This window comes from Bombyx mandarina, chromosome 20 (genome assembly GCF_030267445.1).
Source record: "Bombyx mandarina strain Sakado chromosome 20, ASM3026744v2".
In the NCBI taxonomy this organism is placed as follows: domain Eukaryota; kingdom Metazoa; phylum Arthropoda; class Insecta; order Lepidoptera; family Bombycidae; genus Bombyx; species Bombyx mandarina.
This window is the reverse complement of record NC_143226.1, coordinates 8,313,363-8,338,061: the sequence shown is the minus strand read 5'-3', so window position 1 is coordinate 8,338,061 and position 24,699 is coordinate 8,313,363. Positions and strand designations below refer to the sequence as shown.

The 24,699-nt window shown below is 43.9% G+C and overlaps 2 protein-coding genes and 1 pseudogene across 2 annotated transcripts; all 3 read left to right on the top strand.

Annotated features, from left to right (window-relative positions):
- Positions 1 to 491: 491 nt before the first annotated feature.
- LOC114242444 (microvitellogenin) lies at positions 492 to 1,444 on the top strand. The gene has a single exon (XM_028173582.2). The coding sequence runs from the start codon at positions 492 to 494 to the stop codon at positions 1,416 to 1,418; it is 927 nt and encodes a 308-aa protein (XP_028029383.2). The 3' UTR covers positions 1,419 to 1,444.
- A 7,946-nt stretch (positions 1,445 to 9,390) lies between these two features.
- On the top strand, positions 9,391 to 10,284 carry LOC114242442 (microvitellogenin). Its single transcript, XM_028173580.2, has one exon. It carries the CDS (start codon positions 9,391 to 9,393, stop codon positions 10,270 to 10,272), a length of 882 nt encoding a protein of 293 aa, XP_028029381.2. The 3' UTR covers positions 10,273 to 10,284.
- A 10,099-nt stretch (positions 10,285 to 20,383) lies between these two features.
- On the top strand, positions 20,384 to 21,308 carry LOC114251434 (microvitellogenin pseudogene; annotated as a pseudogene).
- Positions 21,309 to 24,699: the final 3,391 nt, after the last annotated feature.

Here is a 24,699-nt window from a genome sequence, read left to right as displayed (position 1 = left end):
GTTAGTTTTACCTTTAGTTTTATTACTGTGTTAAAAGTTTTACCATTTGTATAAATTACTTATCATACTAAAGCACAAATGACTTCCATTATAGAAATAACACCGCAGAATAAAATCAAGCTCATATATTTGTCCAATCTTTTATCTACAGTAGTAATATAAAATGATCACCGTCGTTTATTATTTCCTCTATATTTCAAATGCCTCAAATTCACCGTCTTGGTTGTGCCCACCTGATATTATTGTAGTCTCAAATCAACTTTTGTTTACTAAATTATTTTTAAGTATTATATTATAAGCACTATTTATTGTTCAAGATGAACAATAATGGTAACTTAAAAATTATTATCATTGTATTGAGATAATTCGAGAACTCGTTAACATTCAAAATTCTAGTAAAAATTCGTTAATTAATAAATGCTATTTGAAATGCACCTTTAAATGTTGAGAATAAGGGAAATGATAATTGCACTAAAGAAGACTTAATTACCATGTCACTTAATGAAATCTGGAACATTGGTTTTATTACAGCTATAGGGCTCAAAGAATTTGCTGTGATTTTGATGTGTGCACTGGCTGCTAATGCCAACATCAGTATCGATGATACTGGTAGTACAGTAGCAGCTACCGTCAGTAGCACCGACTCATCAAGCACTGAAGCAACTGTGAGTGAGAAGATCAACTCATCTTTGGCATCGAGCGACATTGCTAGTACCTCCGCTAAGAACATCGAAGATGAGCTCTACAACGAAGTCGTCTCAAGAGATTTCGACAAGGCCGTATATCGAACCGCGCTATTGTATGGAGCAGGACACGACTCTATTATTTCGAATGTCGTTCACCGGCTCATCAATGACGGCCAGTCCCAAATATTTGATTACGCATACAAACTCACAGCTTCCAGGGGTACATTCATTGTCCGAGCACTTTTCCCTATTGAGATACGAATGCACGAAGACCTGCTGTTCGTTAAAATAATCAGCTATAAGTACGATTTTGCTCTCAAATACAGTCGTGGCGTAGACTTCGCCGGCGATAAAACAGCCTATGGTGATTCTGACACCAGTACCAGGTTTAAAGTTACGTGGAAGTTTGTTCCTTACTGGATAGGCGATAGAGTATACTTCAAGATTCGTCCAATAAATATTGCGTACTTTTTGAAGCTTGGGAATACGAGAGACAGAGACGGTGACCACGGAGCTTATGGATCTACTAACCACGACACAGACAGGCACTTGTGGTATGTCAAGCCAGTTAGACATAATGGCAAGCTCCTGTTCTATATCATTAACAAGGAGTACGACGAACTCTTGAAGCTCGGAAAATCAAAGGACTGGGATGGTGATCGTGTAGCCTATGGGCACTCGGAAAAGGACTTTAACCCAGACAAATTCGCTTGGTACATTAAATTGATATAAGTGTATTTCAACAAAACTATTCCATGTTTCCCATGTATATAAAATAAAATAAGTTTTGAATTCAATTGTTGTTTTTAATGGATGGTGTCGGTGATACCCAAATGAAGAGGTCGCGCGGAAACGGGATGCGGGGTTACCCGAACAAAACGTGATGTCGGACAAATCGCCAAGATTACTCTCTCGATTACGCTGGCATAGTCTCTCAAGACATGGGTAGGAAAAAAAAGTCGCCAAGATAGACGCGTATGCAACACCAACATAAGCAATAAATGGCAGAACTTAATGTAAATGAAATATAAAATAAAATTATAGTAAACAGTAAAATATTATAATACTAGCGGACCCGGCGAACTTTGTTCCGCTACACGGTTTGTTTCACACACATCAACCGGTTAACTTCAAACTAGTTTTCAATTTTCATTGAATGTGATTTACCTTAATTAATTAATTAATAATTTAATTAACCTTGCTCGTTCACGAAGCCCGCTATAGAAAGCAGAGTATTAAATACACTTGACATTGGCGAAATCTAAAAGGAAACGCCATAAACCTAAGAGATAGATAAATATAACCATCCAACGTTTAGCTGTCAGTTGACATCAAGCGGTCAACTTCAAAATTCTACTATAATTACCCATCACTCATAGAATATATTACGTTTAGCTGTCAGTTGCGTTTTGTTATTCCATATCAGTTGCGTTTTGTCATACCACGTTTTATGTCACGTCCCATGGGAATGTGATAAAAAGTATCCTATGTCTTTCTCCTGGTTCTAAGCTACCTCTTCAGCAATTTTCAGCCAAATCAGTTCAGCCGTTCTTGAGTTATAAATAGTGTAACTAACACGACTTTCTTTTATATATATGTCGTGGATAACGACTTTTAGTTGTCGTGGATAACGACTTTTAGTAATATTAAGACGGTGGTTTTGATAATTATTTTAAATAATGAAATGTTGTTTTAATAAATATCACAAAACGAAGGGTAGACTCCGTAACGCCACAGTATAAAATGGCGGTACGTGGACAGAGTCGTAGCATTCCGTGTCAGACAGTCATTCCGTCCGTCTCAGTCAGTGAGACTCTGGCAGTCAGTCAGTCAGTCAGTCAGTCGGTCTGTCGATATGTGCAACGAAACTGTCGGTTTATCCTGTCATTGTGAAAGTTGTGTGAGTTGAGTTTCAATAATTATTATTCAAAGGTTTTATTGACTTTTTATAAACTGAGTTCAACCAAATACGAGTGATGACGGAAACTACCGCTCAGCCATCCCTGTCTTGTGCCAACATATATATATATAGAAGATTATCATTTTGTTTAACCCCATTCATTCTCGCTCACGACTCGGTCGTGCGCGGACGTGCTTTCCGATCCGTGGCCCGCTTGCGAGCTGCGTCTCAGAACTCACAGTTGTGCTCGACAGTGTAGTGACCGTGAATACATCGTGCGTACAATTCAGTAGTGCGGACGTGCCGATCCGTTGGTCGCTTGCGATCTGCGTATCGAGGTCCATTTTTGTGCGCTAAAGTTTTGTAACCGCGAACCCACCCTTACCAACTGCCTTTTTCAAGGCAAAACCAATCGCTACGTTCAGCTTCCTGTGGCACTCACAGGCTAGCGATTTCCTAACCCTTCCCAAAAACAACAGTCTTTTTCAAGACTAGACCCCCGCTCGCGATTCTGCCTGCTGTAGCATTATACAGCCCGAGCGGGTTCCTTTCCTTTTCCCCGCCGATTGCCGTTTTCACGGCATAGGCATTCCCCCCCCCTGCTCCTTGCTGTCCTGCAGCACAGGGGGGTTACGAATCCTATCCGGGGCCTCGCCTTTCGGCGAGTTCAACAAAAGTCCCGGGGCCGCCCCCCCCGGGCAAGAAGGCCGAAGAATGGAGCATGAAGATAGTGCTAGTGATATTGTCGGGTTCCTCCGGGATAGGTACCCGTCAATTAGGGCCGAGTATCTCGAATTTAGGGCCTCTCGTGGCAATCCCTCCCCCCCCGCGTCCGTCGCCGCGTATCTCAAACGTGCCTCGGAGGCACGCCGCGCGCCCCCCGCCGCCGCGTCAAGTTCGAGCGCACGTTCCAACGATGCGACTCACATAGCGCCTAACGCTACCCCCACCCCCGCGCCCGCGTCGATTACGTCATCGCGCGCTTCGTCCGTCGCGACCTCGATCGTTTCGAGTTCAGGCTCCGATACCGAATCGGAGATGGATTTCGAATCCGCGTCAAGCCCTCAGCCTGGAACTTCGGATGGGTTCCAAACCGTAACGCGCGGCAAAAAGCGTACTCGCGCCGTGGAGTCCCGGAGCTCCACGACGAAGCAAACTAAATCCGCGACCGCCTCCCGCCCGCAGGTAGTCGTGACACCGGAGTCGGACTCCGCTCGCCGCGTAACCCCGCCGCCGCGTCCCAAGCCCGCGCCCGCTCCTAAAGTAGCTGCCCCGCCCCCGCTGATACTTCAAGAGAAGACAGCGTGGAATCGCGTGTCCCAGGCCCTTCAGGCCAACAAAATTAATTACACCCATGCGCGTAACGTCGCGCATGGGATTCAGATAAAGGTCGCAACGCCGGGCGACCATAGGGCCCTCTCTTCATACCTCCGAAAGGAGAACATAGGTTTTCACACCTATGCTCTTCAGGAGGACCGCGAGCTCCGCGTAGTGATACGCGGAGTCCCCAAGGAGTTAGACATCGATTACATAAAGGAGGATCTGACCGCTCAGTCCCTCCCGTTAGTTAGCGTGCACCGGATGCACAGTGGGCGGGGCAAGCAGCCCTACAACATGATCCTGGTAGCTCTAGAACCCACCCCGGAGGCCAAAAAGAAGATCGCATGTCTCACGACAATTTGCGGCCTATCCGGGATCTCAATCGAAGCCCCCCATAAACGTGGTACTCCCGGGCAGTGCTACAGATGCCAGCTTTACGGCCACTCGGCTCGTAATTGCCACGCGCGCCCCCGCTGCGTAAAATGCCTCGGCGATCACGCCACATTAGATTGCTCGCGAGTTAGGGAAACCGCGACCGAACCTCCAAGCTGTGTCCTATGCCTTAAGCAAGGGCACCCCGCGAACTACCGTGGATGTCCTAGGGCTCCGCGTAAACGTCCGACCCACCCAGCCCCCCGAACCGTCGGCCCAAAGACTTCGGCGCCTTCAGTGCCGAAACCCGCCTTCGTGCCGGCTGCAGTTCCCACGGTCTCGGCGTGGAAAAAACCGCTGCCGTATACGAAGGCGGGAACGCAAACCGCACCCCCGCCCCCGCTCGCGACACGCCCCGCGCCCCAGCCCCTGCTCGCACCTCGCCCCGCGCCCGCGTTCCGTCCCCCGCAACCCTCTGCCGCCAACGACTTCGCGCTCGTGCGCGACTTCGTCACTGCGGTCAACTTCGACCGTCTGCGATCGTTCGCAGACGCTATCCGTAGGTCGGTAACCCCCGAACAGCGGCTCGCGGCCGCGTTCGACCACATGGACGTATACGAGTCCGTGTCCCGCACTTTGTAAATCTTTACCGGTAACCAATGGCGCAAAAAGGTAGAGAAAAACCGTATTCCCTTACGTTAGCATTCTATAATGCTAACGGACTCGCGCGGCAACGCGATCAAATTTTCGAATTCCTCCGCGATAATCTTGTAGATATTCTATTAGTGCAGGAAACCTGTCTGAAGCCCTCGCGTCGCGACCCGAAAGTCGCGAATTACGTCATGGTTAGGAATGACAGACTCACCGCCTCCAAAGGTGGGACTGCCATTTACTATAGGCGGGCCCTGCACGTTGTCCCTCTCGATACTCCCTCGCTCTCACATATCGAGGCGTCAGTGTGCCGTATCTCGCTGACGGGACACCAGCCGATCGTCATCGCATCCGTTTATCTCCCCCCGGACAAGCCCCTTCTGAGCAGTGACATCGAGTCACTGTTCGGCATGGGAGACTCCGTCATCCTGGCAGGCGATTTAAATTGCCACCACACTAGGTGGAACTGCCATCGTACTAACGTTAACGGTAGGCGTCTCGACGCGTTTATAGACGACCTCACCTTTGAAATAGTCGGTCCCCCAACTCCAACATGTTATCCGTATAACATCGCGCTCCGTCCGAGCACTATAGACCTGGCATTGCTTAGGAACGTAACTCTGCGCTTGCGTTCCATCGAAGCAATGTCAGAGCTCGACTCAGACCACCGACCTGTCGTTATGCAGCTCGGTCGCCCCCACAACCCAGTCACTGTTACGAGGACCATGGTGGATTGGAATAAGCTGGGCACGTGCCTAGCCGACACCGCTCCGCCAATCCTCCCTTACGGCCCGGATTCGAATCTATCCCCCGAGGACACCGTCGAATCCATAAACATCATTACCGATCACATATCTTCCGCGATCATTAGATCTTCTAAAGAAGTCGATGTGGAGGACAGCTTCCACCGCATCAGACTGTCCCCCGATCTTAGGAATCTCTTAAGAGTTAGGAACGCGGCAATCCGGGCCTACGATCGTCTTCCCACGCATTCAAACCGGATTCGGATGCGTCGTCTACAACGCGAAGTCCACTCCCGCTTAAGCGACGCGCGTAACGATAATTGGCATAGTTATCTAGAACAACTCGCGCCCTCCCACCAAGCATACTGGCGACTAGCTAGGACTCTCAAATCCGAAACTACCGCTACTATGCCTCCCCTCATACGCCCTTCAGGCCAACCACCGGCATTCGATGACGATGACAAGGCTGAGCTGCTGGCCGATGCACTGCAAGAGCAGTGCACCACCAGCACTCAACACGCGGACCCCGAACACACCGAGTTAGTCGACAGGGAGGTCGAGCGCAGAGCTTCCCTGCCGCCCTCGGACGCGTTACCCCCCATTACCACTGACGAAGTTAGAGACGCGATCCATAACCTCCAACCTAGGAAGGCACCCGGCTCCGACGGCATCCACAACCGCGCGCTAAAATTTTTGCCAGTCCAACTGATAGCAATGTTGGCTACAATTTTAAATGCCGCTATGACGCACTGCATCTTTCCCGCGGTGTGGAAAGAAGCGGACGTTATCGGTATACATAAGCCGGGCAAACCGACAAACGAAACTTCTAGTTACCGTCCGATTAGTCTCCTCTCGACGATAGGAAAAATTTACGAACGGCTCCTTAGGAAACGCCTCTGGGATTTTGTTACCGCGAACAAAATTCTCATTGACGAACAGTTCGGATTCCGCTCTAAACACTCGTGCGTACAACAAGTGCACCGCCTCACGGAGCACATTCTGATAGGACTAAATAGGCGTAAACAAATCCCGACCGGCGCCCTCTTCTTCGACATCGCGAAGGCGTTCGACAAAGTCTGGCACAACGGTTTAATTTATAAACTGTACAACATGGGAGTGCCAGACAGACTCGTGCTCATCATACGAGACTTCTTGTCGAACCGTTCGTTTCGATATCGAGTAGAGGGAACTCGTTCTCGTCCCCGTCAACTGACCGCCGGAGTCCCGCAAGGCTCCGCGCTCTCCCCGTTATTATTTAGTTTGTATATCAATGATATACCCCGGTCTCCGGAGACCCATCTAGCGCTCTTCGCCGACGACACGGCTATCTACTACTCGTGTAGGAAGATGTCGCTGCTTCATCGGCGACTCCAGATCGCAGTAGCCACCCTGGGACAGTGGTTCCGGAAATGGCGAATAGACATCAACCCCACGAAAAGCGCAGCGGTGCTCTTCAAAAGGGGTCGCCCTCCGAACATCACTTCGAGCATCCCACTCCGTAGTAGGCGCGCAAACACCTCCGCCGTTAGTCCCATCACTCTCTTTGGCCAGCCCATTCCGTGGGTCTCGAAGGTCAAATATCTAGGCGTCACCCTCGACAGAGGGATGACATTCCGTCCCCATATAAAAACGGTACGCGACCGCGCCGCGTTTATTCTAGGACGACTCTATCCAATGCTTTGTAGTCGAAGCAAACTGTCCCTCCGAAATAAGGTAACTCTCTACAAAACTTGTATACGCCCCGTCATGACGTATGCAAGCGTAGTGTTCGCTCACGCAGCCCGCACCAACTTGAAATCCCTTCAGGTTATTCAATCACGATTCTGCAGGATAGCCGTCGGAGCGCCTTGGTTCCTTAGGAATGTGGATCTCCACGACGACCTGGAGCTCGACTCCCTTAGTAAGTATCTACAGTCGGCATCGCTGCGCCATTTTGAGAAGGCGGCACGACATGAGAACCCTCTCATCGTAGCCGCTGGAAATTACATACCCGACCCAGTAGACCGAATGGTAAACCGTCGACGTCGCCCAAAGCACGTCATTACGGATCCTCCTGATCCATTAACGGTGCTTTTAGGCACCACAAGCACCGGTCACCGTCCTCGTCGAACCCGTCGCTTGCGACGAAGGGTTCGACGAGCGAACTAACCCATAGACACAGCCCACTGAGTTTCTCGCCGGATCTTCTCAGTGGGTCGCGTTTCCGATCCGGTGGTAGATTCTGCGAAGCACTGCTCTTGCTAGGGTCAGTGTTAGCAACTCTCCGGTTGAGCCCCGCGAGCTCACCTACTAACGTTAGGGCGAAGCTGAAATAGCCTCTCAAGGCTATCAGCATAGGTAGGAAAAAAAAAAAAAAAAAATGTTTAACCCTGAACAAAAACCTGACATTAAGTTAACCAGTGGACCTGTTACGGGGTGGATCCAGGAGCTCTTTATAAAAAAAGGAAACGGTGACTGGCACTGAGTTTATTTTATTAAAGAAGTAGTACAAATGATATCTGTTTCCGCTACTCAAGCCAAATCTGTTCTGCCGCGCTTTAGCAATACATCGTCTTTATGTAGAGACAATGCAGCCAAGAATGCCTTAGTCTCCATTATTATTTCTATTGCGTTATTATTGAGGGGCATATGTAACAGTACCACCGCCCCGCCTATTTCTGCCGTGAAGCAGTAATGCATTTCGGTTTGAAGGGTGGGGCAGCCGTTGTAACTATACTGAGACCTTAGAACTTATATCTCAAGGTGTGTGGCGTTGTAGATCTCTATGGGCCCCAGTAACCACTTAACACCAGGTTGACAATATAGTATGTAAAAGTTATTATGGGACCTTGTAGATAGACCGCTATATTAAATCTCTTGTCAATGCTCTTATCAACAGCACCCTCTGCTGACCTCACCCAGTAGATAACACATAGCCTTCAAATAGTAAAGTAATGGTAACAGATAGACGAATGTATGAAAAATATAATTTCTGGCCTTTGTCTGTTGTTTTGATAACAAAGTTTATCGCAGACTATAAGAAGACACCAACGTATTCTGTTTCCATTGTAGTTCCGACCCTTCTTTCAATAGGTTAGTTTTACATTTAGTGTTATTACTGTTTTACAAATTTGACTGTTTGTATAAATTATGTACTTATCATAATACCAAAGCACAAATAGCTTCCATGATAGAAATAACACTGCAGAATAAAATCAAACTCATATCTTTGTCCAATCTTTTATCTACAATAGTAAGATAAATTGATCACCGTCGTTTATTATTTCCTCTATATCTCAAATTCCTTAATTCACCGCCTTGGTTGTGTCCGTCTGATATTACATTAGTTTCAAGTATCTAGACTTTTATTTACTAATTGTTTTTAAGTATTATAAATACTATTTATATATTATTTAATGTGAATAATAACGTTCCTTAATTTACCGCCTTGATTGTGTCCGTCTGATGTTATATTAGTCTCAAGTAGACTTTTATTTACTTATTGTTTTTAAGTATTATAAACACTATTTATTATTCAAGGTGAATAATAATATAGACTTAAAAATTATTATCATTATATTGAGATAATTCGAGAACTCGTTTCAGAAGTCGTCTTCTCGTTTCGAGAAGATTCAAAATTGTAGTAAAAACTGAGAATAATCGAATTGTTAATGCCACTAAAGAAGATTTAATTACCATGTCGCTTAATAAAATTTGGAACAATGATTTTGTTACAGCTATGGGTTTCAAAGAATTTGCTGTGATTTTGATATGGGCACTGGCTGCCAGTGCCAACGTCATTGTCGATGATACCGGTAGCAGTACAGTAGCAGCTACCATCAGTAGCACCGACTCACCAAGCACTGAAGCAACTGTGAGTATCGAGAATATCAACTCAACTTTGGCACTGAGCGACAGTGCGGCTAAGAGCATAGAAGATGCGCTCTACAACGAAGTCGTCTCAAGAGATTTCAACAAGGCCGTATATCGAACCGCGATATTGTATGGAGATAGACATGACTCTATTATTACGAATGTCGTTAACCGGCTTATCGATAACGGCAAATCTCAAATATTTGATTACGCATACAAACTCACAGCTTCCAGGGGTACATTCATAGTCCGAGCACTCTTTCCTTGGGAGATCCGAATGCACGAAGATCTGTTCTTCGTTAAAATAATCAGCTACCCGTATAACTTCGCTCTAAAGTACAGTCTCGGCGAGGATTTGGATGACGAGAAAATTGCCTACGGGGATCCCAATACCAAGACCAGGTTTAGAGTTACGTGGAAGTTTGTTCCTTACTGGATAGGAGATAGGGTATACTTCAAGATTCGTCCAATAGATATTGCGTACTTCTTGAAACTTGGGAATACGATAGACAGAGACGGTGACCACGGAGCTTATGGATCTACTAACCACGACACAGACAGGCACTTGTGGTATGTGGAACCAGTCAGACATAAAGGCAAACTCCTGTTCTACATCATCAACAAGGAGTACAACAAACTTCTGAAACTAGGCCAATCAACGGACAGCGATGGTGATCGTAGAGCCTATGGACACTCCACTAGGGACTTCAACCCGGACAAATTTGCTTGGTACATTGACCTGATTTAGATCTATGTCCATAGAAATAAAACTAAGCTTCAAAACATGATGTGTTTTAATTTATCTAATATTAAATATACTAGATGACCCGGTGAACTTCGTATCACCTACATACAACCTACAAGACAAACAATCAAATATATTTAAATATACATAATAGTAAGCAACAAAGGAATTAAAAACTGACCTGTGTAGAAAAGATACATTGCAGAAATGTTAAAACAATTACACAGATACTTTTATATAAGATGTGATAAAACGCTATCAATCGTTATTATCGAAAAGTCAAAAGTCATTAGTGTTAAAACTTCCCTGGCCGTGGGGGTAGCGAAGCTGCTGCAACGGCCGCAACGCACCATCGCGGTCAGGGTCAGGGACAGGAGGTTTTAGTCAATTCGACTCCGACATACCCGCCCGCCATCCCCAGTGGAGGATGGGAGTCCAGCGATTTCCTCCTGACCAAAAAAAGAAAAAAAAAGTGTTAAAACTATTCATTTTTGAATTCTGATGATGTTCGTTGTAAATATGTTTTATCCAGTTGTTTGCTTAATTAATACGCTTTTATTAGCTTCAGACGTATGCATGTTAGTATGTAACGGAGTCTTTAACATGATTTTGAACCCCTTCAAAACGTCTCATTAACTCGAAATTTGGTATACTTATTAAGGACCAATGACAATTTAATATTAAAAAAAATTATTGAAAAAATTGAAATTCAACCAAAAAATGACAAATAAATAATAGTTTAAAAAAACTAACAAAATACGCTTTTATAGAAAATCCAACTAAAAAATAGAAAATAAATTTTAATAAATTTGAATTAGAAATAGTGTAAGAAAAAATGATTTTATTGTAAAAAAAACGTGCCGTGCATGGTATCAGTAATTATAAATATTTTATGAACACGACCGACGAGAATGATGACAGGTGCTTGAGGTACCTAAAAGCACCGTTAGTGGATCGGGAGGATCCGAAATGACGTGCTTAGGGCGACGTCGACTGCTTTCCATTCTGTCCGCAAGATCGGGAAAATAGTAATGAACACGCACTAATTCAAATGATTCACAATTAAAGATGTTATATAACTATCAACTCCACGTTAGTATGATGTGAGACGACCTTAGAATGATGTGAAAATACTGTATCTACAAATGTTATCGCTGGGTCGAACAGAGTTGAACTTGACCTATTTAAGTTGAAGATTAAATAATTATTACACCACAAAATTACAAGATGAATTTATCAGCTCAGTTGTTTTCTAATTAGAGTTCATTGGCTGCTTTGTTTTGTTTGTTTTAATTGCTTTTCGGTTTTTACGTAATTTTAAATTTAATGATTTAATTTAAATAATTGATAATCTATACTAATATATAAATCTACAGTGGTTTTTACGGATGTTCCGTTATAACTACTGAACCGTGCATCCGATTGACTTGAAACTTGGTATCCATGTAGAAAATACATGTACTTAATAGCTAATATTTATATGAGTGTTGGACCCCTTACACCAGTTCCGGGGGCGTAAATGATAAGAATCTTTGTGGGGGTGAAATATAATAATGTTAATTTTAAATGGCCAGCGAAGCGGACGGATACACTTAGTTATTTATAATTTGACTGACTCGGTGGTGCGGGAGTTAGCGCCCCTGTCTGTTGCGCCGGGAGTCGTATGTTAGATTCTCACATGAGGCAAACATTAGTGGGATGAACAGGTTTGTTTCCTCTATATCTGGGTGTTTGTTATCTATATATATATAAATTTAAACGTATCTAACTATATATATCATAGCGCACGTTCACGTAGTAATGTAATACAGAAACTAAAATTTAATTGTCATTGTCGCGCCGGACAAATGAGACAACCAAGAAAACAGAACTGTAAAAGTTCCTATATTTCTCAGTAAAGTGAACGCACTTTTAAATTCCTGGCGTCGTAATATATATATATATATATATATATGCTATAAGCTGACAGGGAGGAAGCGAACGGGAGATCAAGAGAAGGACTCAAATGGCCAAAGCTGCGATGAGCAAGCTTACACGTATTTGGCAGGACAGAAAAGTCTCCAATGCTACCAACATGAGACTAGTCCGGTCGTTGGTTTTCTCGATTTTCCTCTATGGTACAGAGTCGTGGACGATTCGAACAACAGAGCGGTTCTAGTAGTCGTCGTGGCCTAAAGGATAAGACGTCCGGTGTATTCGTGTGTAGCGATGCACCGGTGTTCGAATCCCGCAGGCGGGTACCAATCTAATGAAATACGTACTCAACAAATGTTCAAGATTGACTTACACGGTGAAGGAATAACATCGTGTAATAAAAATCAAAACCCGCAAAATTATAATTTGCGTAATCACTGGTGGTAGGACCTCTTGGGAGTCCGCACGGGTGGGTGCCACCACCCCGCCTATTTCTGCCGTGAAGCAGTAATGCGTTTCGGTTCGAAGGGTGGGGTAGCCGTTGTAACTATACTGAGACCGTAGAACTTATATCTCGAGGTGAGCTGTGAGATCGTCCATCCATCTAAGCAATAAACAAAAAAAAAATAGTAGCGTTCGAGATGCTCCGCGTACCGTGGACCACTAAGAGAACAAACAAATCTGTCCTCGAGCAACTTCGTATAGAAACGAGACTGTCGACGATTTGCTACCAGAAGGTTCTTGGTTGCTTTGGTCATATTGCTCGGCGGCCACCAGACAACCTTGAAAGATTGATTATGGTGGGCAAGGAAAAGACCCGCCGGCTGGCCACCAAACCGTTGGTCGGATCAGATAACTGCGCTCACTGGACTCTCTGTTGCGAACGCCCTGAGAGAAGCCGAAAACCGAAGCAAATGGAAGCTGAGGGTACAAAGAGCCACGAAGGGCTTTCAAGGACACGACCTTCAGCAATGAAGTATTCTACTAAGAAGAAAGCGGTAGGCAGCGGCTTGGCTCTGCCCCTGGCATTGCTGAAGTCCATGGGCAACGGTAACCACTCACCATCAGGTGGGCCGTATGCTCGTCTGCCTAAAAGGGCAATAAAAAAATAAAAAAAAGAGAATAAGCGGACTCGACGCGGAAACTTTTATGAATAAGTCGTAATAATCTGGACTGTTTTGATGATTAAAAAATAAAAACAGTTATTACAATATTGAATTGTGAATCTAAGCCATTCTCGAACACAATGGAACACACAAAAAAAATTTCGTCAAAATCGGTACAGCCACTTAGGAAGAATTCACTAACGTCCACAGGGACAACAGAAATTTATATATTGAGATTTGTCCAAATCTCTATTATTGGTAGTAAATATAGGATCTCCGAAAATAGGTAAACAAATGCATATACATTTATAAGGTTTGATAAGGCCGTACTGTGAACACACGGCCAACAAGGGGGATAGATACCATTATTCTGCTTATTTTTATCGCAAAACAGCTACTTCAGAATAAAATAAAAAACACGTGTGGCACTCGGGGACTGCCGTGGTAAAGCTATTGCATAGAATTTTTTATCAACTTACGGAATTATAATTAGACAATAATAATTTAATATTAAAACGATAATAATAAAATAAGACCACGCTAAATATGAATTTTTATAAATATATAAAAATTAACAAAACCAAAACAACTCCCCTTCACACTCATAAGCTAGACCGCGCGAGAGAGAGATGGGCAGACTTTTCACGATGCGTATGCAGTGCGACGTCACAAACACTACACAAGCGCAATATGTGAATGTGTTGAACGCGAGCTACATGGTAGGCGGAGTGGGGGTGTTAGGTTTTATTAGCGTTACGGAATTTCTTGATTCGGTCGCCGCGCTCAAAGCGATAAAAGCTATGCAATAGCTTAATAATACTATACTAGTATATTGCAATATGTATTAATATGTAAAAGTTACCTCCTAGATAGCCCGCTATATTAAATCAAGGTGTGTTAACCTCGATATAAAAATCCGACTTAATTTTAGTCTCGAAAGTTTTTAGTAGGTAGATAATTGTGTTTTAATCAAAATGTAATAACTGAAACTAAAACATGTTTGACCTAAAGATAACTTCACTCGTGGATGTGTGTTATTTTCCATTTCTAAAAAAAACTATTGAACAAACAACAAGAACTCATTATTTTTCAGCGAAATTGAACCTTATGTTAAATTCGTTTTAATATTTCCAGTTTATCGTATATTTACGTTCAGTAATTACCAGCTATAAATAAATATCATGATGACTTACTACTTACATAATTACCTATATTTTGTTCGATTTCGTGGTTTAAATCTTGAAATCTTTCGCCATTATGTCCTTTATGTGTGTAAGAACGCGACCAACTGAAAGCGGATTTTTCACTAACCATAGCGAACACGAGGGCATTTTGGAAAAAAAAGGCAAGTAAGTCCATATTTCTTGAAAGCTACGTATCTTGGTTTTACAATGTGAGAATTTTATCCGGTAGTAGATGCATACTGCCCTTAAGCTGTTAAGTCTCCTTCAGAGACTCTCGGGCAGCCATTTGCAAATTCCATCCTTCCTGGCAGAGTCCGAGCTCACCCACCTATCGTGGTAAAACTGGAAAGGCCTTCGAAACACCAGTAATACTAATACTACTTTCCTAAAAAAAAGTAGTTAGACATTTTCATAGTTCACGATTGACTTCCACGGTGAAGGAATAACATCGTGTTATAAAAATCAAAATTATAATTTGCGTAATTACTACTGGTAGGACTTTTTGTGAGTCCGCACGGGTAGGTACCACCACCCTGTCTATTTCTGCCGTCAAGCAGTAATGCGTTTCGGTTTGAAGGGTGGGGCAGCCGTTGTAACTATACTTGAGACCTTAGAACTTATATCTCAAGGTGGGTGGCGCATTTACGTCGTAGATATCTATGGGCTCCAGTAACCACTTAACACCAGGTGGGCTATGAGCTCGTCCACCCAGCTAAGCAATAAAAAAAAAGCTCATTTGCTCCCATTTTTGGGACAGCTGTTATAGAACTCAATTGAGTCTACGTGTCTCATGGTAGATGCCGATGTTCGCTTTATGATAAATTACGTAAAATATCTCTACTTATGTAAGAATACCTATATAAAAATGAATTGCTGTTCGTTAGTCTCGCTAAAACTCGAGAACGGTTGGACCGATTTGGCTAATTTTGTTCTTGAATTATTCGTGGAAGTCCAGGGAAGGTTTAAAAGGTAAGAAAATATAAAAAAGCTCGAAATTATATAAAATGAAACAATTTTGTTTTTCCTTTGATTTGTCTTTTACTTATCGATTGAGGTACTACGAAGTCTGCTGGGTCAGCTAGTTTTAAATAAAAATTGAGTTTTTTAACTTGTTTAAACTATTTTCGAAAATTAAAACTGATCTTGTGCAATAATAACATGCTAATTTCTGCATCACTGTTTGTGATGCAGACATTGATGCAATATACAATATACATTTCTACGGCTCCTTCATACGAACAATGATAGAAGTACCAATGAGTAGGAAAATTTTACCTGTATCGTATGATTGTTGTCCGAACAGACTCTTATCAACGGCATCCTTTGACCTCATCCAGTAGATAACACATAACCTTCAAATGCTAATGTAACGGTAACAGATAGACAAAATTCATAAGAAATAGAATTTCTGGCCTTTGACTGCTGTTTTGATAACAATATTTGTCGCAGACTATAAGAAGACCGCGACGTATTCTGTTTCCATTGTAGTTCCGACTCTTCGTTGAACAGGTCAGTTTTTCATTAATAGTTCAGTGTTGTTATTATTATATTTTTTTCACGTTGAGACGCGAATTTTGAGGTATCAGTTTTTACAGTACAACGGCTCACTACTCTTAAAACTAAAACGCATTACTGCTTCACGACAGAAATAGGCGTGTGCCCGTGCAAACCCACAGGACGTCCACATTCATTTAACATATTGTTGTATCAAAATATCTACCATTATTATCTATACTGGTCTGGCGAATACGGAGGGTGACGAATGGTTTCTAATTGCAGTTCTTGTAGAGTTAAAACGGTTTCTCGTGCTGTATGAGGTCTCGCGTTATCATGGAGCAATAATGGTGAAGATCGATTCATGAGTCGGGGCTGTTTCACTGCAAGTTTTGCTATCATTGTTCGGCTTCCGGGAGGGCCGTTCGACCGTGGATGCAATACTTCGCGTGCGGGCCCTCTCGGACGAGGCTGTCTCACGGGGTGGGGTGGCGCTAGCGGTGTCTCTTGACATCGCCAACGCATTTAGCACCCTGCCCTGGTCCGTGATAGGGGGGGCACTGGAGAGGCATGGAGTGCCCCTCTACCTCCGCCGGCTAGTTAGCTCCTAACTTAGGCATGGGATGGCGTGGTAGGCCGCGTTCCCCCGACCGCTCCGGGGGAAGGTGTAGCGCGGCGCCATCAATGCGGGCTCTTGGCCCGTCGACCGAGGGAACCGGCGGTCGTGACGCTGGCGACCGCCGTTCCGGCGTCTGGGGGACGGCGGGATGGATATAATATGCTCTGCGTAAACCCTGTCCCGCCGTCTTAATAGCTCCGACTGGGTTCCCGCCCGGTCCGGGGTAGGGCGCCGGCTGTGAGCGGCAGGAGTTTTTAGTGAGGTTAGACTCTCACATACCCCACCTGCGGTGCGGGTGGAAATCCGGCGATTTTCACCTGTGGAAAAAAAAACAAAACAAAAACATTGTTCGGAGTTCAGCACAGCAGACATATGCCGTTATGACCAGATTGGAAGAAACCTATAGTGAATAACACTATGGTGACCACCAAACAGTTACCATTACCTTTTTATTGGTAAGCTTTGTTTGACCTGGGTACAGCCATTGCTTTTTTTGCTTATGGTTATCGTAAAGAATCCACTTTTCATCACATGTCACAATTCGATCCAATATTCCTTCATTTCTGCATCGATTCAACAAAGCAACACAAGTTTCAACACGCGTTTTTTTTTTTTTTTTTTTATTATGATTGAAAGATTACTGGTGGCCCGAAGGCCTTTCCAGTTCCACCAGGGCAGGCGGCAAAGGCTCAGCCAGGAGGGGTGGGATTTGCTAACAACTGCCCGAGCTCCTCCGAAGGAGACCTAACAACTCAAGAGCAATTACTTCGCGGATGAATCTACTACCGGATCGGAATCGTAACCCGCTGAGAAGATCCGGCGAGAAACTCAGCGGGCTGACGCATGGGTTACGTTTCACGTCGACCTCTTTGTCGAGTTCAACTAGTACGGTTACCGGGGTCCCTAAGCCTGCTCCTAGTATTAGAGCTGAAGGCGTCTAATGCAAAGGTTATTGGATCAGATGGATCCATAAGGACATGTCTAGGGCGTCGACGGTGACTGGCTCCTGCATGATCAGGATTCGGGGAGTAGTCAGCGGCGGCAACGATAACGCGATTATCATGATGCATCTATAGCCTTATCGAAGTACTGTCCCGACGCTGACTTCGTGTATTTCTGAATTGATTCGAGGCCCAGGTCGTCGTGTAGGTCAACGTTCCTTACGAACTACGGAGCCCCGACGGCTAACCTACAAAAGCGGGATTGTAGGGATTGGAGGGTGTCTATGTGTGTGCGGGCCGCGTGAGCGAACACCACACTCGCGTAAGTCATGACGGGCCTTACGTAAGTTTTGTAAAGTGTCACCTTGTTCCGAAGGGACATTTTACTCCGCTTACAGATCATGGGATAGAGTCTGCCGATAATAAATGCGGCACGGTCGCGGACTGTCTTTATATGCGGGCGGAATGTCATGGATGCATGATCCCAGGTACTTGACCTTCCTGGCCCAGGGTATAGGTTGGCCGAAGAGGGTGATTGGGGGTGTGATATTTCTCCTACTAATGCTTGAGGAAATAAGCGGTGAGTTTCCCCTTTGAAATAACACTGCGGTGCTTTTCGCTGGGTTGATGTCTATGCGCCATTTTCGGAACCACTGTCCTAAGACTACGGCTGCGCTCTGAAGCTTCTTCGTTATAAGGGACTTATTTCTACTCGAATAGGAAACAGTCGTGTCATCGGCGAATAAAGCTAACTGGGTCGGCGGCGACCGGGGAATATCGTTGACGAATAAGCTAAATAGGAAGGGCGAGAAGACAGAGCCTTGCGGGACTCCAGCCGTGACAGCGCTTCGACAAGAAGTCCCGTATGATGAGCACGAGACTATCCGGCATGCCCATGTTGAATAGTTTGAAAATCAAACCGTTGTGCTAGACTTTGTCGAACGCTTTTGCGACGTCGAAGAAGAGGACTCCCGTGTAAATTGGTTTTGGTCGGTTAAGCCCCACGAGAATGTGCTCCGTGAGACGGTGCACCTGTTGTACGCATGAGTGATTCACACGGAATCCGAATTGTTCATCGATGAGAATGCCCTTGGATGAGACGAAGTCTCTGAGGCGTTTGTAGAGCAGACGCTCATACAGTTTGCCTAGAGACATGAGGAGGCTAATCGGGCGGTAACTCGTCAGATTATTTTTTGGTTTACCGGGTTAGTGTATGCCGATAGCGTCCGCTTCTTTCCACGCCGTGGGAAAGATACAGTTATCCATAGCGGCATTGGAAATAGATGTCAACATCACGATGAGTTGGACGGGTAAAAGCTTAATAACGCGGTTAGATATACCGGTGGAACCGGGAGCCTTGCGAGGACGTAGGTCTTTGATCAGGTCATTAACTTCCATTGGGGTGATGGATGGTAACGCGTCCGAGGGTGGCAAGGAGGCTCTGCGTTCCATCTCACTGTCTACTAATTCTACATGAACAGGGTCCGCGGATTGAATGCTGGGCATGCACTGGGCTTGCAATGTATCGACCAGCAGTTCTGCTTTTTCATCATCATCGAACGCCGCGAGTCGGCCTGAGGGGCCTACGAGGGGGGCATACGTACTACCGTATCCGATTTGAGAGTACGAGCTAAGCGATAGTAAGACCTTTAAGAAGGCGCGAGTCCTTCTAAGAAATCAGACCATCTGGCATCTCGGACTTCGGCGATGCGAGATTTTACGTCGCGTTGTGAGGCACGCATTCGAATGCGATTTTCCTTGGTAGGATCTATCGTAGGCACGGATCGAGGCGTTCTTAGCTCTAAGGAGATCCTTAATATCGTCGGGCAATTTGAAGCGGTGAAGGAAGTCCTTCGCTACAACTTGCTTCGATGACCTATGTAGAGGTGATGTGTGAAGTTACAATGTCTATGGCTTCAGCGGTATCCCGAGGAGAAGGGATAGAGTCCAGGCACGTTTCTTTCTGCAGATCGGTCAAATCGTGAGGCACCCATTTTTTTTTTTTTTAATTTGTGGCAAATGAGTCAATATTGTTGGTAAGGTAACGTTAACCCATGCCGCTAATTCCTGGGTAGTTTGGCTCGGACAAATATTGCGAGCTGTTTCTGCAGCATTAGTTCCGCGTCGGAACTGTTATTCAAAAATCATTAAAATTTTCGTTATCCACCTTTCTTGTCTAAGCTGAATAAAAAAATAATAACTGATAGTCGATAATTGAATGTTGCACATTTTTCAAAAGAAAAACGTCACCGGTATCATTTGAAAAAAGTTTCACTCAAAAATCTCAAACCATGAAGGTTTTATGTCAATTCGAAGTACCTATTACAATAAAACGGCAAATTCATACTCTAACCTCTACTATTTTAAATATCTATAATCACTATTAATACCGGTATAATAATAATCGGTATGAGCACTATTATTCAACGGGCTCTCATCAAGACTATTGAGAAAATTCTATAAATTTATTGCCTACTCAAGGAACCTTACTTACAGTAATGATGTGAAGAGGTCAGGACCGTTTGGGGATACCTCCTAATTTCAAGTTCCTAAATTCACAAACTTGTATTATACCTCAAATATACTTGAATATACGAATTATTTTAAATCTAAATTATAAACACACACACACACACACACACACACACACACACACAATATTCAACAGGTGCCTACCACGACTTTTGACCAAGAGAAATATCGGGAAAACGCGCTTAAAACTAATATTTAGTATTAACTAATATTTACAACGCATGATATAATTCATAATGCATAATATCATAATTCTAATATAGAATAATTATTCTAAATACCAAGCCAATTAATAGAATGTCGAATATTGGTTTTGTTACAGCTATGGGGCTCAAAGAATTTGCTGTGGTTTTAATGTGTGCGCTGGCTGCCAAGGCCAACGTCATCGGTAGCAGTACAGTGGCAGCTACCATCAGTAGCACCGACTCACCAAGCACTGAAGCAACTGTGAGTATCGAGAATATCAACTCAACTTTGGCAATGAGCGACAGTGCGGCTAAGAACATTGAAGATGCGCTCTACAACGAAGTCGTCGCAAGAGATTTTGGCAAGGCCGTATATCGAACCGCGATATTGTATGGAGCAGGACGGGACTCCATGATTACTAATGTCGTTAACCGGCTCATCGATAACGGCAAGTCCCAACTAATTGATTACGCATACAAACTCACAACTTCCAAGGGTACATTCATTGTCCGAGCACTCTTCCCTTCTGAAGTTCGACTGCACGATCTGCTCTTCGTTAAAATAATTAGTTATAAGTACGACTTTGCTCTTAAGTACGGTCTCGGCGTAGACTTCGCGGGGGACAAAACAGCCTACGGCGATTCCGATACCAGCACCAGGTTTAGAGTTACATGGAAGTTTGTCCCATTCTGGATAGGCGACAGGGTATACTTCAAGATTCGTCCAATAGATATTGAGTACTTCTTGAAACTTGGGAATACGAGAGACAGAGACGGTGACCACGGAGCTTATGGATCTACTAACCACGACACAGACAGGCACTTGTGGTACGTTAAACCAGTGAGACATAATGGCAAGCTCCTGTTCTACATCATCAACAAGGAGTACGACGAACTCCTGAAACTCGGCCAATCAACGGACAGCGATGGTGATCGTACAGCTTATGGACACTCCGAGAAGGACTTTAACCCAGATAAATTCGCTTGGTACATTAAAATGGTATAAGTGTATTATAAAATATAGCATGTCTGCCATGGATATACAATTAAACGTTTTGAATCAATTGTTGTTCTTAATGGATGGACTAATAATTCATCCATGCACATATAATTGCGCACTTGTCTGTATTGTCTGTCAAATTGACTGATTTGATGCCTTTTATACTGTAAGTTAGCTTAGCCGTCGGACTTTACCGCGGAGACCGACCTCGTTGGTCGTCGACTATCGCCTCGACGACCCGTGTTTAGGTGGTTACTGGAGCCCATAGACATCTACAACGTAAATGCGCCATCCACCTTGAGATATACGTTCTAGGTCTCTAAGGAAACGCATTACTGCTTCGCGACAGAAATAGGCAGGTTGTGGTATCTACCCGTGCGGACTCACAAGAGGTCTTATCACCAGTAATTACGCAAATTATAATTTTACGGATTGATTTTTATTACACGATGTTATTCCTTAACCGTGGAAGTCAATCGGGAACATTTGTTAAGTACGTATTTCATTAGAAAAATTGGTACCCGCCTGCGTGATTCGAACACCGGTGCATCGCTCGATACGAATGCACCGGACGTCTTATCCTTTAGGCCACGACGACTTTTTTATAAACCGCGATTAGAGTTGAATGGCGCCTTACTACTATCAAAATTAATGTTGAAGGTGCTACAAAGTTTAAATAGTTATAGTGGGGAAATAGATCCGGACTGGAATTGTACGTGGCAAAAAGTCTTTTAAAAAGGCATTATTGATGAGCGCAGTCTGTCCAAAGTTCGCTCTCTCAATTCGTGGGCAATATTATTCTTTGCTTATGAACTTTAAAACTAAACAGATTGTTGATTTCACGCAGCGCTTCCAAAAGATTTAATTACTAAAAAACATAACCAACAAAGTACCTAAAATTTCATAATACAAAAGAGACTCATAGTCGTCGATTACGTGTTTCGATCAGTCAAGAACATTTTACAAAAATCAAAACTTTTTATATACAGTAGACTCTCGTTAATTCGAAACTTGAGGGACTCTTAAAATATTACGAATTATCGAATGTTTGAAATATCAAACGGTTCGAAATTTGTGAGAGAAAATAAATAAAACTTCGAATTACTAAGTATTGATCAATAATTATTTATTAACTGCTATTCTATAACGATGAAACAAGTTTAGAGTGTACATACATACATGTACCTGCATTCGTATACATACATAAACCTATTCATAATGTAACTTAATTAATGTTTCGAAAGAACTCTGTTATACTGGTTTGCTTCAAAACACATTGCTGCTCACTCAGACTGCTCAATAACTTTTTTTAAGAGAAAAAGTGTTAATTGTTTATTAACTTTAGTCTATTCTAAACATGTAAATATTCTGTGTAAATTTTTATCTGCTAATAATATTTATCTCTAAAGTAGTTAGTCTAACATATATTTGTTTGTGCTCTTCTTAAAACCACAGATTCGCGTATGGAAAAACCGACCAAATTTATTTGTATTTAGATTTAGTAATTTTTTCCCTCTCTAAGCACCTGTCATTTTTGTAAATACTTTGACATTGGCAAAATCAATGCCAAAGGCGTTGGAGCCAAATTATCTAAAAGAAGAAGAAGAGAAAAAGTGTCTGAAATGCTTTTTCTACACTTTCGTTTCGTAGACAAAAGCGTTGTAAGGTATCGATTGAGGATCGTGCTCCCTTAACTGACACCTCTGTTAAAGGTTCTGATGTACCGTCCTCGTCTTCATCGTTGCTTTTTTTCATTCGTATCTGTCGCAGATAAAATTTCGCCATCGGTTCGACCTCTCTCTCTCTGCAACTTTGAATTGTCGAGTGTTGGACGAAGATTATTTCGAATTAACGCGTCGTTTTATTATACGGCAATGATTTTTTCGTTCTAATTACCAAGTGCATAAAAATGTATTGATTTAGTTCGAAATATAAAGAGATTTTGTAGGGAACTCATGATAACTTTGAATTATAGAAGGTTGGAATTAACGAGAGTCGACTGTATAATGCTATTTTTACAAATATACGTAGATATAAGTTATTGAAAATACTAAAATCAACAACTGACCTGTTTATATTAAGATCCGTACTGGACTAATAAACAGAGTTTATAGGCCACTAATCTTAATCTTTGTAAAGTGTCACCTTGTTCCGAAGGGACATTTTACTCCGCTTACAGATCATGGGGTAGAGTCTACCGAGAATAAACGCGGCATGGTCACGGACTGATTTTATATGCGGGCGGAATGTCATCGATGCATCCAGGGTAACGCCCAGGTACTTGACCTTCCTGGCCCAGGGTATGGGTTGTCTAAAGAGTGTAATCGGGGGTGTGAGATTCCTCCTCCTAATCCGGGAGGAAATCCGTGTGGAGCTTCCCCTCTGAAATAGCACCGCAGTACTTTTCGCTGGGTTGATGTCTATGCGCCATTTTCGGAACCACTGTCCTAGGGCTAGGGCTGCGCTCTGAAGCTTCTTCGCGATTAGGGACTTATTTCTACTAGAATAGTAAACAGTCGTGTCGTCGGCGAATAAAGCTAAATGGGTCGGCGGCGACCGGGGAATATCGTTGACGAATAAGCTAAATAGGAGGGGTGAGAGGACAGAGCCTTGCGGGACTCCAGCTGTGAGAGGTCGTGGGGAGGAGCGGGTTCCCTCGACTCGATATCGAAAAGAGCGGTTCGACAAGAAGTCCCGTATGATGAGCACGAGACTATCCGGCACGCCCATGTTGAATAGTTTGAAAATCAAACCATTGTGCCAGACTTTGTCGAACGCTTTTGCGACGTCGAAGAAGAGAGCTCCCGTGTATAACGGTTTTGGTCGATTAAGCCCCACAAGAATGTGCTCCGTGAGGCGGTGCACCTGTTGAACGCATGAGTGATTTGTACGGAATCCGAATTGTTCATCGATGAGAATGCCCTTGGATGAGACGAAGTCTCTGAGGCGTTTGTAGAGCAGACGCTCATAGAGTTTGCCTAGAGACATGAGGAGGCTAATCGGGCGGTAGCTCGTCGGATGATTTTTTGGTTTACCGGGTTTATGTATGCCGATAACGTCCGCTTCTTTCCACACCGCGGGAAAGATACAGTTCGCCATAGCGGCATTGAAAATAGATGCCAACATCACGATGAGTTGGACGGGTAGAAGTTTGATAACGCGGTTAGATATACCGTCGGAACCGGGAGCCTTACGAGGACGTAGGTCTTTGATCAAGTCTTTAACTTCTATCGGGGTGACGGGTGGTAACGCATCCGATGGTGGCAAGGAGGCTCTGCGTTCTACCTCACTGTCTACTAATTCTACATGAACAGGGTCCACGGATTGAGTGCTGGGCGTGCACTGGGTTTGCAATGTATCGGCCAGCAGCTCTGCTTTTTCATCATCATCGAACGCCGCGAGTCGGCCTGAGGGGCCTACGAAGGGGGGCATAGTTACTACCGTATCCGATTTGA

What these genes read in the sequence shown, in the direction of transcription:
- LOC114242444 (XM_028173582.2), top strand. Translation starts at nt 492, where the DNA reads ATGTCACTTAATGAAATCTGGAACATTGGTTTTATTACAGCTATAGGG.
- LOC114242442 (XM_028173580.2), top strand. Translation starts at nt 9,391, where the DNA reads ATGGGTTTCAAAGAATTTGCTGTGATTTTGATATGGGCACTGGCTGCC.